At 47.4% G+C, this 13,484-nt stretch overlaps 1 protein-coding gene across 3 annotated transcripts in view; it reads right to left on the bottom strand.

The window, feature by feature from the left end:
- The window catches only part of LOC128840378 (erlin-1-like), a 56,345-nt gene that overhangs the window by 6,353 nt on the left and 36,508 nt on the right, over positions 1 to 13,484 (bottom strand). For all 3 annotated transcript variants that reach the window (XM_054034255.1, XM_054034254.1, XM_054034256.1), the window contains 6 exons: positions 11,961 to 12,086; positions 9,965 to 10,038; positions 7,075 to 7,133; positions 1,814 to 1,905; positions 419 to 508; positions 10 to 89 (listed from right to left, as the gene is read on the bottom strand). In XM_054034255.1, coding sequence (XP_053890230.1) covers positions 10 to 89; positions 419 to 508; positions 1,814 to 1,905; positions 7,075 to 7,133; positions 9,965 to 10,038; positions 11,961 to 12,086 — 521 coding nt within the window. The remainder of the gene's footprint in view (positions 1 to 9; positions 90 to 418; positions 509 to 1,813; positions 1,906 to 7,074; positions 7,134 to 9,964; positions 10,039 to 11,960; positions 12,087 to 13,484) is intronic.

Consider the following 13,484-nt stretch of genomic DNA (forward strand, 5'->3'; position numbering starts at 1 on the left):
TGCCCATACCTTGTTAGAGTCAGCCATTTTCCGAGCCGTGTAATATTCTGCATCAGCTTTTGTTCTCTCTCTTGCTAGCAAAACAGCATCTAACAGCGAGAAAGTCAAATAGAAAAGAGTATTAGAACGGCAGTAGCAACATTACTACAGGCCCCCTGGGACTGTGATGTAAGGAGATCACTGGCTGTGAAACACTTGGGGAGAATTCAACCTCACAGTTTAAGAGCTACAGTTGTGTGAGGTTTATTATTTACACTGTGATAGTACCGAGGATCCCCAGGCTGAGGTTTCTCCTCCACCATAGTTACTGGAGGTGCGGGGGTGCCCCTTGGAAACCTTGTGCTAACAGCTAGCGTTGGGGGAGGAAAAAGAAGGGGGAGAGAGAGAGGAGAAGTGTCACTACTCAAGCTCCAGTTACCTTCAATCTCAGAAATTCTCTTCTCTGTTTCCTTCTCCATAAGTTTCTGTCGATAATGAATCTTGGCCACCTCAGCCGCCTTCTCAGCTTCTACAATTACAAACAGCAGCTCAGACAATACCAGCTCAAGCACCTGTTGGCACAGCATCCCAGCCCAGTCATGTGAACAGTAGTTTTGAATGGACTGCACTGGATGTGATTGCTGATGATAGGAGGCTCAGTACCAGGCTATCCCTACAGCTCACTTCTTCCATCCCCTCAAGGTGCTTCACAAATTAACAGTGTTACATTTGGGTGGCACGATCAGGAAACATAACAGTGATGGGTTGTAGCACCGCAGTAACTCAGCCACCATTCATGCGGGTAGTGCTACCAGTAACTTACAGCCTACACAATTCCTTGGTGTGGAGACATTCAGCCTGCAGAGCTCAGCCACTTCCACCAGGACAGCTTGTGACTCCAGTCCAAGGACTGATCTGGCTTACAAGTGTCCCCAGTGCAGTACGCAGCCCCATTCCAAATGCCCTTACAATGTACTGAAAACAAACTGGTTTAGTGATGCGATGCACACACGTTGGGTAGAAGCCAAACAACTAAGAATTTCACTTCAAAAGGAACGTCTCTAAGTTCTAAGCAGCTTCCAAGGGAGAGGTGTTGATAACTCTAGCGAGCTTCTAAGCCCCTGTCCTGCACCACAATGCACCACTTTACAAAAAGGGGAATCATTCATGGAAGTGGCATATGATCCCTGAACTAGAGTAGGACAGGGCCACTGGGGCTGCTCTTAATTCCTTTCCAAAAGGACCAGGTGATACTCCGTGACCCCCAGGAGTAGGCCCTTGGTTTTACAACCCCTCTGAAAGATGGCCCCTCCATCAGCACAGCTCTAACGCCACTGGGGGACTGGATCAGCACAACACAAACTGTATTGACATGACGAGAGAATAAAATTGCCAAAGTTAAACACACGGCTTCATAGGATAACGTGCTTCTGCACCATGTGTCCACTGGGCAATAACAGGCCCCACTGTATCATTGAATGGTCAGAAGCAGCATCACCACAAAAACTGGTAGACAGTGCACCGACTGCCGCAGGGTGCAATACGGCCTTGCAATGAGGTGCTCAGAGGTCTGCTGTCCCCAGTGAGGGAGTCAGTGCTGATTCAGAGGGAGGAGCCTCATCTACTGAATCACCAGCTGCAGGATTTACCCTGGACGTCTCCCACCTGACTACTGACCTAGCCTGTTCCTGCTTGGCTAGGGACAGCAGACTGTCAAAAGGGCCTAGCTGGGATGTTCTGTCCTAGTCCACTCCAGTAAATAGCTTGTGAGAAGATGAAATCTGAAGACACTAGCCCTTGGTAGTGCTTGTGTGTCTATGACTCTTCAACATACCTATGAGAGCCTTCTTCCTCTCCGTCTCCGCCTCCTTCTCCACAACCTTTTGCTTCTGTGCTACTACGAGCAGTTTGGTCTTTTCAGCCTCCCTGAACCACAAAACAGTTTGCAAGTGAGCCTTCAGGGTGTAGATTTAGAATAAACACAGCCCGCAATGTCACCATCCCAAAGGGGAGCAGTTGAGTGCAGGTGGGATAGACACGGAGTTGCAGGTACAGAACAACCAGACTGCATACAGACGAGCATGTCTGGGGAATATAGGGTAAACTGCAGGTTTACTCTACTGGTTAAAAACTCCAATAAATTGGCTGCAGAATAGGAGCAGCTTGCTTGTGTATTTGGGATTTTGCTTTTGCTCCTTGGCTTTTTTGTGCTGCCCTTAACTGGTGGTCGCTGTGTCACCACAGGCTGCCCTTGGAGTCCAATGTGGAAGTTAATCAGAATCCAATTAGAGGGATTTACTCCACGAGACACAACTGGAGGCCATCTGACTGCTTGAGCAAAGGGGAGGTTAACCGAGCCCTCCCTGAGGCTCTGCCCAGTACAACCTTAGCAAGGGAAGGAGGAGTTACTGTTTTAAAGATGGCCCTGAATGGTCCTCTGCACATGGGAACCTCATTACATGGAAGCACTAAATTCATGAAAGGGGTGGAGTGCAGAAATACCTGCCCTCTGCACCTGCAATGATCACAGAATCATTGAATATCAGGGTTGGAAGGGACCTCAAGAGGTCATCTAGTCCAACCCCCTGCTCAAAGCAGGACCAATTCCCAACTAAATCATCCCAGTCAAGGCTTTGTCAAGCCTGACCTTAAAAACCATTAAGGAAGGAGATTCCACCACCTCCCTAGGTAACCCATTCCAGTGCTTCACCACCCTCCTAGTGAAAAAGTTTTTCCTAATATCCAACCTAAACCTCCCCCACTGCAACTTGAGACCATTACTCCTTGTTCTGTCATCAGGTACCACTGAGAACAGTCTAGATCCATCCTCTTTGGAACCCCCTTTCAGGTAATTGGAAGCAGCTATCAAATTCCCCCTCATTCTTGTCTTCTGCAGACTAAACAATCCCAGTTCCCTCAGCCTCTCCTCATAAGTCATGTGCTCCAGCCCCCTAATCATTTTTGTTAACCTCTGCTGGACTCTTTCCAATTTTTCCACATCCTTCTTGTAGTGTTGGGCCCAAAACTGGACACAGTACTCCAGATGAGGCCTCACCAATGTCGAATAGAGAGGAATGATCACGTCCCTCGATCTGCTGGCAATGCCCCTACTTATACAGCCCAAAATGCCGTTAGCCTTCTTGGCAACAAGGCCACACTGTTAACTCATATCCAGCTTCTCGTCCACTGTAACCCCTAGGTCCTTTTCTGCAGAACTGCTTCCTAACCATTCGGTCCCTAGTCTGTAATAGTGAATGGGATTCTTCCGTCCTAAGTACAGGACTCTGCACTTGTCCTTGTTGAACCTCATCAGGTTTCTTTTGGCCCAATCTTCTAATTTGTCTAGGTCTCTCTGTATCCTATTCCTACCCTCCAGCATATCTACCACTCCTTCCAGTTTAGCGTCATCTGCAAACTTGTTGAAAGTGCAGTCCACGCCATCCTCCAGATCATTAATGAAGATATTGAACAAAACCGACCCCAGGACCGACCCTTGGGGCACTCCGCTTGATACCGGCTGCCAACCAGACATGGAGCCATTGATCACTACCCGTTGAGCCCGACAATCTAGCCAGCTTTCTATCCACCTTATAGTCCATTCATCCAGCCCATACTACTTTAACTTGCTGGCAAGAATACTGTGGGAGACCGCATCTAGGGCATCAGCCAGAAGAGTCTGACACTATATCCTGCATGAGAAAGTCTTGCTGCCCATCCTGAACCAAACAGCAAGGGTGACTTGTAATTGACATGACTTATGGGTGGGGATTCCTAGGAAGTGTATCCTAGACCACTGCAGGCTTTACGGATCAAAGACCTGCACCTAGACACAGGCAGCCAGTACCTGGGACAGGGCACTGAGCTTACACAAATAAGTACTCCACTCAAATGACAAGTTACTGCATTCTGCACTAGCTAGAGCACCACACTGCTTTTCTGGGACTGCTCCAAGGTAGAGCACTCTGCAGTGACAGAGCCTCTGGGCCGGAAGGGTCAGTTACTCTGGAAAAGATGCTTGCAGCTGTGCCACCATTGTCACCTAGGAAGCCAAGGCTCCCTAACAACCCCAAGACTAAACCATGTCCTGACAATGAGGCGACAACGCCCTTTCAATACAGGGTACTCTATTCCTGGCTTTCAGATGTGAACCTGGGCAAATCAGCATCATAGCCACATGACCAAGTGGAGGCAAAGTCAGTTAGCTCCCTTCCAAGATAACCTGCTTCAACTCTCCACTCCACTAGTCTACCATAAAGACAGCAACCCTGTGTGAGGACCTACGATGTCACTGCTTTGCACTCTCCTGCTCTCGGCTAGCTGTGGTAGATGCAATTAACAACCAGCCCAAGCACCGAGTATATTCCTGCTAACACGGGCGAAGGAAATGGAAGAGCTTTCATTGTTTGAAGATGCACATGAAAGGGGAGAGAAGTTCAAAATGCTAGAGATCTGAGAAGGGCACAAACAACAGACTGGTTAAGAATAAAGCAGCGGACACAAAATATTAAAATAGGATTTAAACTCAGGATACTTCACCATGCACTGAACTTCTCCTGACCCCAATGATCTCTTGCAGGTGCATGTAAGGTGTCTACCAGCGAGCTAAGCTGCATCCACATGGCACAGACAGCTACTCTGGCTGTCTGAGGGACCTCCATGCAACGCTCTTACTGGAGTTCGGGGCAGTGACACAGAAAACCTGATGAGCCTAGAGGACAAGAGATCTGTGGCTAATTAAGGAGCTCTTTTAAGGGGAGGCCAAGCAGTCCTCTGCTTCAAAGGATGGTGGTTAGAACACAGGATTCACACCAGGACCATGGGCCCAGAAGTTTTAAGAAGGGGGCATATATGGACTCAGGGGAAGATGAGGTTCCAGGGCTGACTATTGGGACTCCTCTAAATGTGTTCACACTAAACATTCAGGCTAGCTGTCATCTCATGCGTTGGTTCAGAGTCCCAGACTGCCCTCACCATGAGTTTGCTGCTCCCTGAGGATTCTGAGGATCCCTGTGACACAGGCTGCTGGAGTGGACGGATGGTCTGGTGGTGAAGAAAGTGGTTCCCAAACTTTTTACTACCACCACCCACCAGCTGCCTTAACAATTAAGGCATTTGTTCATGGCTCAGAAGAGTCGGGCTTGGTTCCTGGCTCTACCAGACTCCATGCATCTCAATTCCCATCCGTACGTTGGGGATAACATCACTGCCCAACTTTCCTGAGGGTCTGTGAAGATAACAATGAATGTTTGCAAGGGGCTCAAAGATGGCCCTGGTGATGGGAGCACAAAGGCAGAGCACATATGTAGCACTGCCAACCCCAGATTATCAAAAGTTACAAGTCAGATCTCAAAAAGTCTTGAGATTTCATTTAAAAATACTGATCTGTTTTCACTAATAAGTTTTGGGTTTATTTGCAGTCCACTACCTTAGCCTAAAGGGCTGCATCAGGGTCACATTTTCAAGCTTTCCTTCACAACCACAAATGCTAGAAACTTACTTTTTGGTAATTAAGCCAAAATTCTCATATGATCACATGACTCCAGCAGCTGGGGCTTGACGGAAAACAGAAAATATCACAAGACTTGTGATACAATTGCAAAAGTGGGCAACACTGCCAAGTCACCCTATCCTGCCATGACATGGAGTGTGTGCTGGCCCCAAGGGGAGCACAGCCCACAGCCAGATAAAGCTTCCACCTGGCCGTCTTACACAGATGGGAACATGGTCCGCGTAATGATTGGCGTGTGTGCGCGCGCGTGCAAGAACTGTCGTCCAACATTCTCCTACCCATGCCTGGGATTAAGCACCTCGCTTATTCTATTGCTCCTGCTGTCCTTACATTCTGCTTGGCCTTATGTATCTTTGCTCTCTTTATTTCAGCCACCTAACCCCTTTCTGGAGGCAATTTCCTGGGTTCCTCTATTTCCCACCACCCCAGCACCAGTGCCCACCAACACCAAAGACTGCCCTTGTGCAGCTGCTGCAGACAGACACCACCCACCCCCAAGCAAGGGCAGATTGAGTGTTAACTATGATCAGCAGTTTAACCTCATGCTATAGACTAGCTAACGTGAACCCTGAATGGCTCCCATGCCTCAGCTCTGCACTTAACAGTGCCTCTGGGAAAAGGACAGCATGCAGGGGAAGCAGCACAGTGTGATCCTCCCTCAGAGTCCTGAGGGAATTTTTAGAAAGCAGGCTCCTGCATGGACAATATCAGATGGGTCTTGAGTCTGCTAAACCCTCTCAGACAAGTTCCAGGGAGCTTTGTGATGGCTGGAGTTGCAATCTGCACAGAAACAAGTAGAGACCAGTTCTGCATCACCATCCACCTACAGACACCTTCACTGGGTTTACAGCTGCTTTGCTCTTCCACACACAGGGGGGGAGGGGGAGGAAGGGGAGGCAAATGAGCCATCTCCAGGGCTCCCTCCTCTGGTCCTGCAGCAGCTGCTAATGGTTTGGAAGATGATGCACCAACCAGAAAGGCAAAAAAGCCAGTTCAAATTTCATCTCCACATGAAATTGTGGAGGGGGAAATCTATCTCCTCAGAGGAACAGGAGAGACGGGTGAGAGAAGAGCCCCACTTTGCTGCACCTGAGCCCTTGGCAATCTCCATTTACATCCGAGCCAGTAGTCCCATAAAGCCAATTCGGCCTTTCCTCCCGCCAGGGAGGGACACTCACAAAGCATGTTCAGCAGATACAGCATTCAGCACACTGCTGCAGTGAGATAGAAGAGCCCAGTCTAATTCAATACATATGAAACCACTAGAGCATTGCTGAGATCAGTTCTGTTACCCATGCATAGGGAAGGAGATCCTTCCTTGAGTGCCTTTGCCCGCTGCCAGCAGGAGATAAGTTCTAGCAACAGAAGAGGATGGTAAGAGGAAGAGCCTCCTCCTCTAGTCAATTCCACAGAATTTCTCCACAAATACACAGTGAGGAATAAGAATCTTGGACCCCTCCATGTGGTCCTGGACACCAACTGCCCATCACTCCCCCTGAGAGCACATTCTGGGACTGTTACAAACCCTAGTTGCTGTAAGCAGCATGAACCTGCTAAACAATGGGATCTGCTGCACAACTACTCACATTAGTTCGAAGTTTCTTCGGATGGCTTCTGGGATTTTGGGCTTTGTAACACGCACAGCCTGAAAAAGAAGCCAAAGTCATTTAAAAACAGACTCTCTACAATTAGAACTGCACAGCTGGGAAACCACCTGCCAGGAACGCAATTTATTCTGCTAAGATAACCTGATCCAGGTAGTGTTATCTAGTAGAGAAAGGTCTAGACACTGGACATCACTATGTGAGGTTCAGAAAGTGACTTACAGGTTGGTGGTTCCATTCAGCTTCTCTGTTCCTTTCCTACACTGAGAATAGCATATCTCCACCTATGTGGTCACTCTGAAAAGGTCACCTCCTTTGAACCCCTCCACTGTCTCCCTGTTTCTCTGCCTCTTTTTGAGCTGCCCTCATACACACAACTCCCTCCACACTCTGGTCTGCCAAGTCATCCTGCTCTCCTCATTGCATTCCCTCTTCAGAACTCCCCTCCCCAACAAAGCCAACTGGAAGGGAGTCGGCAACATTCACACGTGTAACTTTTATCCTTCAGAAAAACCCAAAAGAGCAGGACAGTGTGGTTGTACACTGGCAGCTCTCCGAGAACAGTTACTAGAAAGTAACGTTTCACTTCTTTAAGGGCCTCTGTGCATTCCTCTTGTGGGAGATTAGCAAGCAGAGCTCCACCAAGTCCTTAGCTAAATATGGACGACAGCACAGCTCTCCCGGACTCGGCACTGGAGCATGGTGCTAAATCGGAGACTAGCATCTGATGAAAATGTGCACCGAACTCCAAGTTGCTGCTGTGCAAGTCTCCAGCAGGGGAACTTGCCTAAGGCAGATCGCTGCTGCTGTGGTGGCTCTCATGGAGTGGGTCTTTAAACCACGGGGTACTGGTTCCCTAGCTAAGATATATGAATGTTCTAGTCATCTCCTAACCCAGTGCAAGAGTCTGTTCATCAATGGGTTCCTTCATGGCATCTCTCCTTATATGCTACAAATAACCTATTGCATTTTCAAAAGGATTTGGTCTTTTCCAGATAACAGAACACCCTCTTTACATCTGTATGGATAAAGAGTTGCCCTTGGATGGGAATGAGGCCTGGGGAAGAATGTAGGAAGGGAAATGCATTGAGATAGGAGAGACCATCCTAGGCATGAAGCTGGGATGGGGCCTCATGGTGAACCACCGTGTAAAGTGGAGTGGCCATCAAAACAGAGAGCTCACTCCCCTGCCTAGCACATGTAATTTCAGCCTAGAAAGCTAGAAGCCATTGTACATAAAGGGCTCTATTAAAAATCCTGATGTAACCTTAGCCAAGTGAGCACATGGCTTAAATGACACAGGATACAGAATAATGAGCAAGTTGCACAGTAAGGAACATTATACCAGAGACTTTAAAATGCAGTGCTATTCTGAGAAGGGACTGAAAATGCCAGGCAGGACTCAAGATGAAGTGTGCTTAGTTTACAAGTTAAACAGTGTCGCTTCTAACTGCAGGTCCTGCAAACTCAGCTTGGGCTCAGTCAAGCTGGCTGCCTTCCAATTCCTAAGGAGTAACAAAGATCTTGCAGGCTGAGAACTATCCTCAGTTGTCTTCAATAGGATAGCACATGTCTGAGAACAGGATTTAGTTCTGCAATTTAAATTCAGTTAATGGTGACCTGCAAAGAACTTTTAAAACCGTGCTTGTAACCTTTTTGATGGATACAGAGGGTCGGAAAGTGTTGGTTTTTAAAACTTAAAGAGGGTTTTTCCTGCTTGTTTTTTACCTTAAAAATATCAGGCCTGTTAAATCTGGATGGCTTAGGTGGTTAGGAAAGGAAAGGCCTCAGGGCTCTTCCAAAGTTGATTGTGACATGATGCTTACCACAATCTGTCACTCTCTACAGGTACTGTGCAATCGCAAAGACAAGCTGTGAGGTGGAAGGATGTTTTTTGTGATCTCTTCACACCCAATGGAAGGGCTGAGGCCATAGATTTTTTTAATATAGGCTCCCTCCACTCAAAATATTAATTGGACAAGTTAAATTTGGTAACAAAAACAAGCAAAGTAGAATGAGTGACCCCTCCCACCAGCTCAACTTTCACTTGTTTAATTCTTGTGATGGGGTATCAGAATGGGGGCCTCTCAAGTGACTGCTCACAGGTTCTTCAGCCATCACAGAGTCTTGCAGCGCAGATGGAACCTGATTTCTAATGTAAAATGCAAGCAGAAAAAAGTCTTTTGGAAACAGCCTCCCTCTGTACACATGACAAAGACTCACAAGAGGAACAAGCCCAATTTTCCTCTTCAAGTTACCTTTAACAAGTGTGCTGATAATGAGTAGGCTGGGACAGACTCCCGCTCACCCTCTCAGAGCTGGGTTGGCTCTGCAGGGATGACAGAAGTAGTAAGAACTTATTTTTGTCACTAATATGTTTGCAGATATAACTAATACATGCAGAGCTGTGCAGAAAGAAAGGACCACTTCTCTCTCTTTCACATAGTTTCTCTTTTCTGACCATCATGACAAGTTTTCCATGGAAAAAAGGGCAACATCTAAATCCTAAATGGGTTTTGGGAAAAGCCGAGGTGGCTAGAATGGCCCAAGCTTTGCAAATCTGCTGAGAAAGAACGCTTCTATGCAAAAACATGCTGGGGAAGCTGACCCGTAGAATTACAACACTTCTCTGCTAGATGCGGCTGCACATTTCAATGTAATCCACGTAATCACATTGAAGGTTGTACAGAAGTGGTAGCAGTTGGCATGGGGAACAAGAAGATGTTCCTCCCAGAGAGCAAACTGGCATGCGCGTAGTACTTAATTGAAAGCCATATGAAATGTGGAAGCAGGAAATGATTTCAATCCCTTCTCAACTGTAAGCTTTATGGGAGTGAAATATAGAAGAGTTTCCCTTTAGGAAGGAGCCTACCTGGATGGTGAGACCTGGCGCCATGACATTCAGCTCTTTTTGCAGGGCCAGCTTCAGATTCTCATCAATCTGATCTGTGTTCAAGGGACAAGAGAGATTCAGCAACACTGCAGCCTGCGCTGTAAAATTTAGCTAACGTGCATGTAGTGATTAGTGTCGATACATCACTCAGCAGGGAAGGTCCATCCAGACAGTACAAAATAAGGACAAAGAACTTTGCAAACCCCTGCAATATGCTGCCTGCCTCCTGATTCCACAGTGCTATGTGCACACTTGGGGTCATGGGCATACTATTGCCAGCCCAGTGCCTGGACCGCTGCACCACATAGAGGCCTGCCACTGTGGCAGTGGGAGCTCTATATGTAGGCTTTTTGGAGATAACCTCTATGTTTAGTTTGATGCTGAATGTCCCTCTCACCTGCTGTTCTCTGGGACTTTCAGCACTGAGTTTTAAACAGCACAGTGAGAAATGCCTGCATCCGTCGACAACTCACTGGAAACCCTGTTCCCCCTCACCTCTCCAGGAGGAGAACTCGACACAGTGATTCACAAGCTGGTTGCTTCCAGGCTGGCTCCCCCACTAGCAAGCTCACTGCAGCCAGTGCTGATGTAGACGCAAGACACTGACTGTTCTGTGCAGACTGCCCCAGCTCAATGCCACAGCAGGAAATACCACATGGAACTTATGGCACAAGCCTCCCTTCCACCATCCCTTGGTCACACTGACGCCAATGCCAGTTTGATGCTCTGGCCTTAAACCTGCGAGGCCCTGGAGAGATCAGGACCCACCTACAGTACAATCTACTTCTCCAGCCACCACCCCTCTAATACAGCTGTACTCTTTGGGGAAAGTGCAGCTAATGAGGCCTAGGATGAAGCACTGGAGCTGGAAATAAAGTCTTTGTCAAGGATGCCAAGCTGTGAATCAAGCTACTGGGGAAGTAAGATTGAGCCAAAGCCTGGCCATCTTTGGAGCACTCTACAACACCCCCTCCCCCTCGTTACAGCTTTACTGCCCGAGCTGACAACAGGGGCCCATGCACATCAGCAAAGGGAAGCCTTTGTGGATGAACAATGCCCATCCCCATCTGCCAGCAGGCTTGGAAACCAATCATTCCCCAGGACACTCCTCCTTTGGAATTAGCCAATTTCCAAAGGCTTAAAGATAATCTGCAAACAACATTTGGAAGCTTCTCTCTACCGTGGATATTTATTGAGCCCACTCAGCCTTAGCGTATCTGTGCTGCACACACCGATTTACATTCACAGAGTCAAGTCCTGATCCAGCCAGTTTTCCCATGCCAGGAACCCCCTTTGCCCTGCCCTTCCAAAAGCAACCATCCCCCAGATGCTGCTTCGTAAGCTCTGCCCTGACTGGGATACTAGTAGAGGATGGGTGACATGCATCCAGAACTCAGGTGTCAAACCAAGACACAACACACCAACACCTGCAACTTGTGAAGAGACTAGGAAGGGGCAAAGGGTCTCATTTTGGGGTCAGGAGCAGAGGGGAGGCAAAAGGACTGAAAGCAACTCCCTTCCATTTCTTCCACACAGAAATCAAAGGAGGATTCCAAGGTGGTGATGAAGACTCATTTAGCAATGATGCAAGGGTCTGAGTAATGTGTGACATTCCAAACATCTGTTTCCAGGAGCCTCCTTTTGCTGCAGTGATGACAGGTATGACCACTTACACAGGCTTTGCTTTGATCTTATATCCAAAGTTCAGTTCTGGGTTAACAGCTACTGTTACCCCATAAACCCACAATATGACATCACACGAACAATGAAATAACCTGCATTGATAAGGACTTAGAATAACTGTAGTGAACTGTGCCATCTCAAGGAGACTGTTCTTGATGGTGATCTCGGCACAACTCTGGCTTCCTAATGGACACTTGTGAATGGAGACCCTTGACAATCGTGGGCAGAGGCATAGCTGCCTATTGAATTAAACTTCCATTTGTTGTATACTCCCTGGTCCCCACATACTTACCAAACAGCTCAATGTACACTTCCTGGAGGGTATGTGCACTGCAGAACTGATTCAGCTCATGGTGAATTTTATTGAAGATCAGGGTCTTATCGTAGTCTGCAGTGTAGTTCTTCACAACATCGTACACTGAGGAAAGAGAGAGTTACCACAGGGCAACACTAACGCGGCAGGAGAACAATGCTTTTCAGTCTACATAGCCATTCTAACAGCCCTCGCACTCACAAGATAAGATAACCTCAGTTCTAGATTGTCCAAACCAAACTTAGACAAGTAGGATAATTATGCACAGAAAAATATTGCACAGCCCTGCTTTATGGTCTGCAACAACAAACAAAACAGGGAAGTCTGCCATGAGCCATGTACAGGAACAGGCAGTGCTGAATACAGAATACAGGCCTAACAGATGCTGTGACTCCCCGACACCCAAGCGGGTGTTCCTTTCTCAATGCTGCAGTAACACTAGTTCCCAGCATTACGTTTCCCTGCTTTGAAGGGAAAAAACCAGAGGTTTTTCCTCTTGTGGAACTCACATGTTCCACAGGCTGCAGCAGCAGGGATTTCACTTTCCTGTTCCACAACTGGTGACCCTGTGGAGCAACAGAAGACTTAGGCCAAGCGTGCTGCCTTCACAAGCTCCTCTACCTTGCTCAAAAACTTGTAAGCTTTGCCAGCTTTTGAGTAGCTGAGCTTGTTACATGTGCTTGTTCTGCAGTTTTTGCCCCCCCCCCAAACTAAGCAAACTAAGTTCTTTTGAATGTGGGCTCTTTGCAAACTAAGCTTGCCATTTCAAAGTCCAAACGATTTCAAGATCAAGAGGCAGTCAATCTCTTTACAGTTTGTTTGCACCTGCTCATTCACCTTCGGACAAACCATGCCTGGAAACTTCCAGTCTGGGGGAGTGTGGAAACATGGGGTTAGAATCAGATTCTCTGGTGAGGGGAGCCATAACAGCATCAGGATAAGGAGAATGGAAGTGGTATTGCCAACCTATGCTATGGCTGCTGTAGGACGGCTGCTCTGATGTAGTATAAAGATATTCAGATTCTGCTTTTCTACTTTTGCCCCCATTCTAATTGTCTGGAGCAACTTGATGTGAGCAATACTCAGTTTTGCAGTTTTGTCCTGCTATCTGGAAAATCAGGTAGGCAATTCCTGCAATGCTCAGGTTTAATGCACTCCTCTGAGGGACGAAGGCTGCAAACAGCTGTCAGCCTGAGAGTGAGGACCAAGCCAAGAGTAACTGGTTTATAAACAAGAGATAAACGGGATGCTGCTCCCAACAAAGGAAAGTCCCCTCAGCTGTGCACATCCCTATTTAACAACACATGCAGTAACTTCACTAGCTCTGCACTCTCTCAAAAGCGGGCACCATTTTGTCTGTTCACGTATAAAGTCCATTACAGTAATGTTAAGTCAACATAGCAAATAAATGCAAGCAATGAGGTTAGAACACCACTGTGTCTACATGACTGCCCATCTTCTGCAAGACCCCCCACATTTCAAGGCAAGACCTGCACAGAGCTA

The sequence above is a fragment of the Malaclemys terrapin genome, chromosome 7 (assembly GCF_027887155.1).
Source record: "Malaclemys terrapin pileata isolate rMalTer1 chromosome 7, rMalTer1.hap1, whole genome shotgun sequence".
Lineage (NCBI taxonomy): Eukaryota > Metazoa > Chordata > Testudines > Emydidae > Malaclemys > Malaclemys terrapin.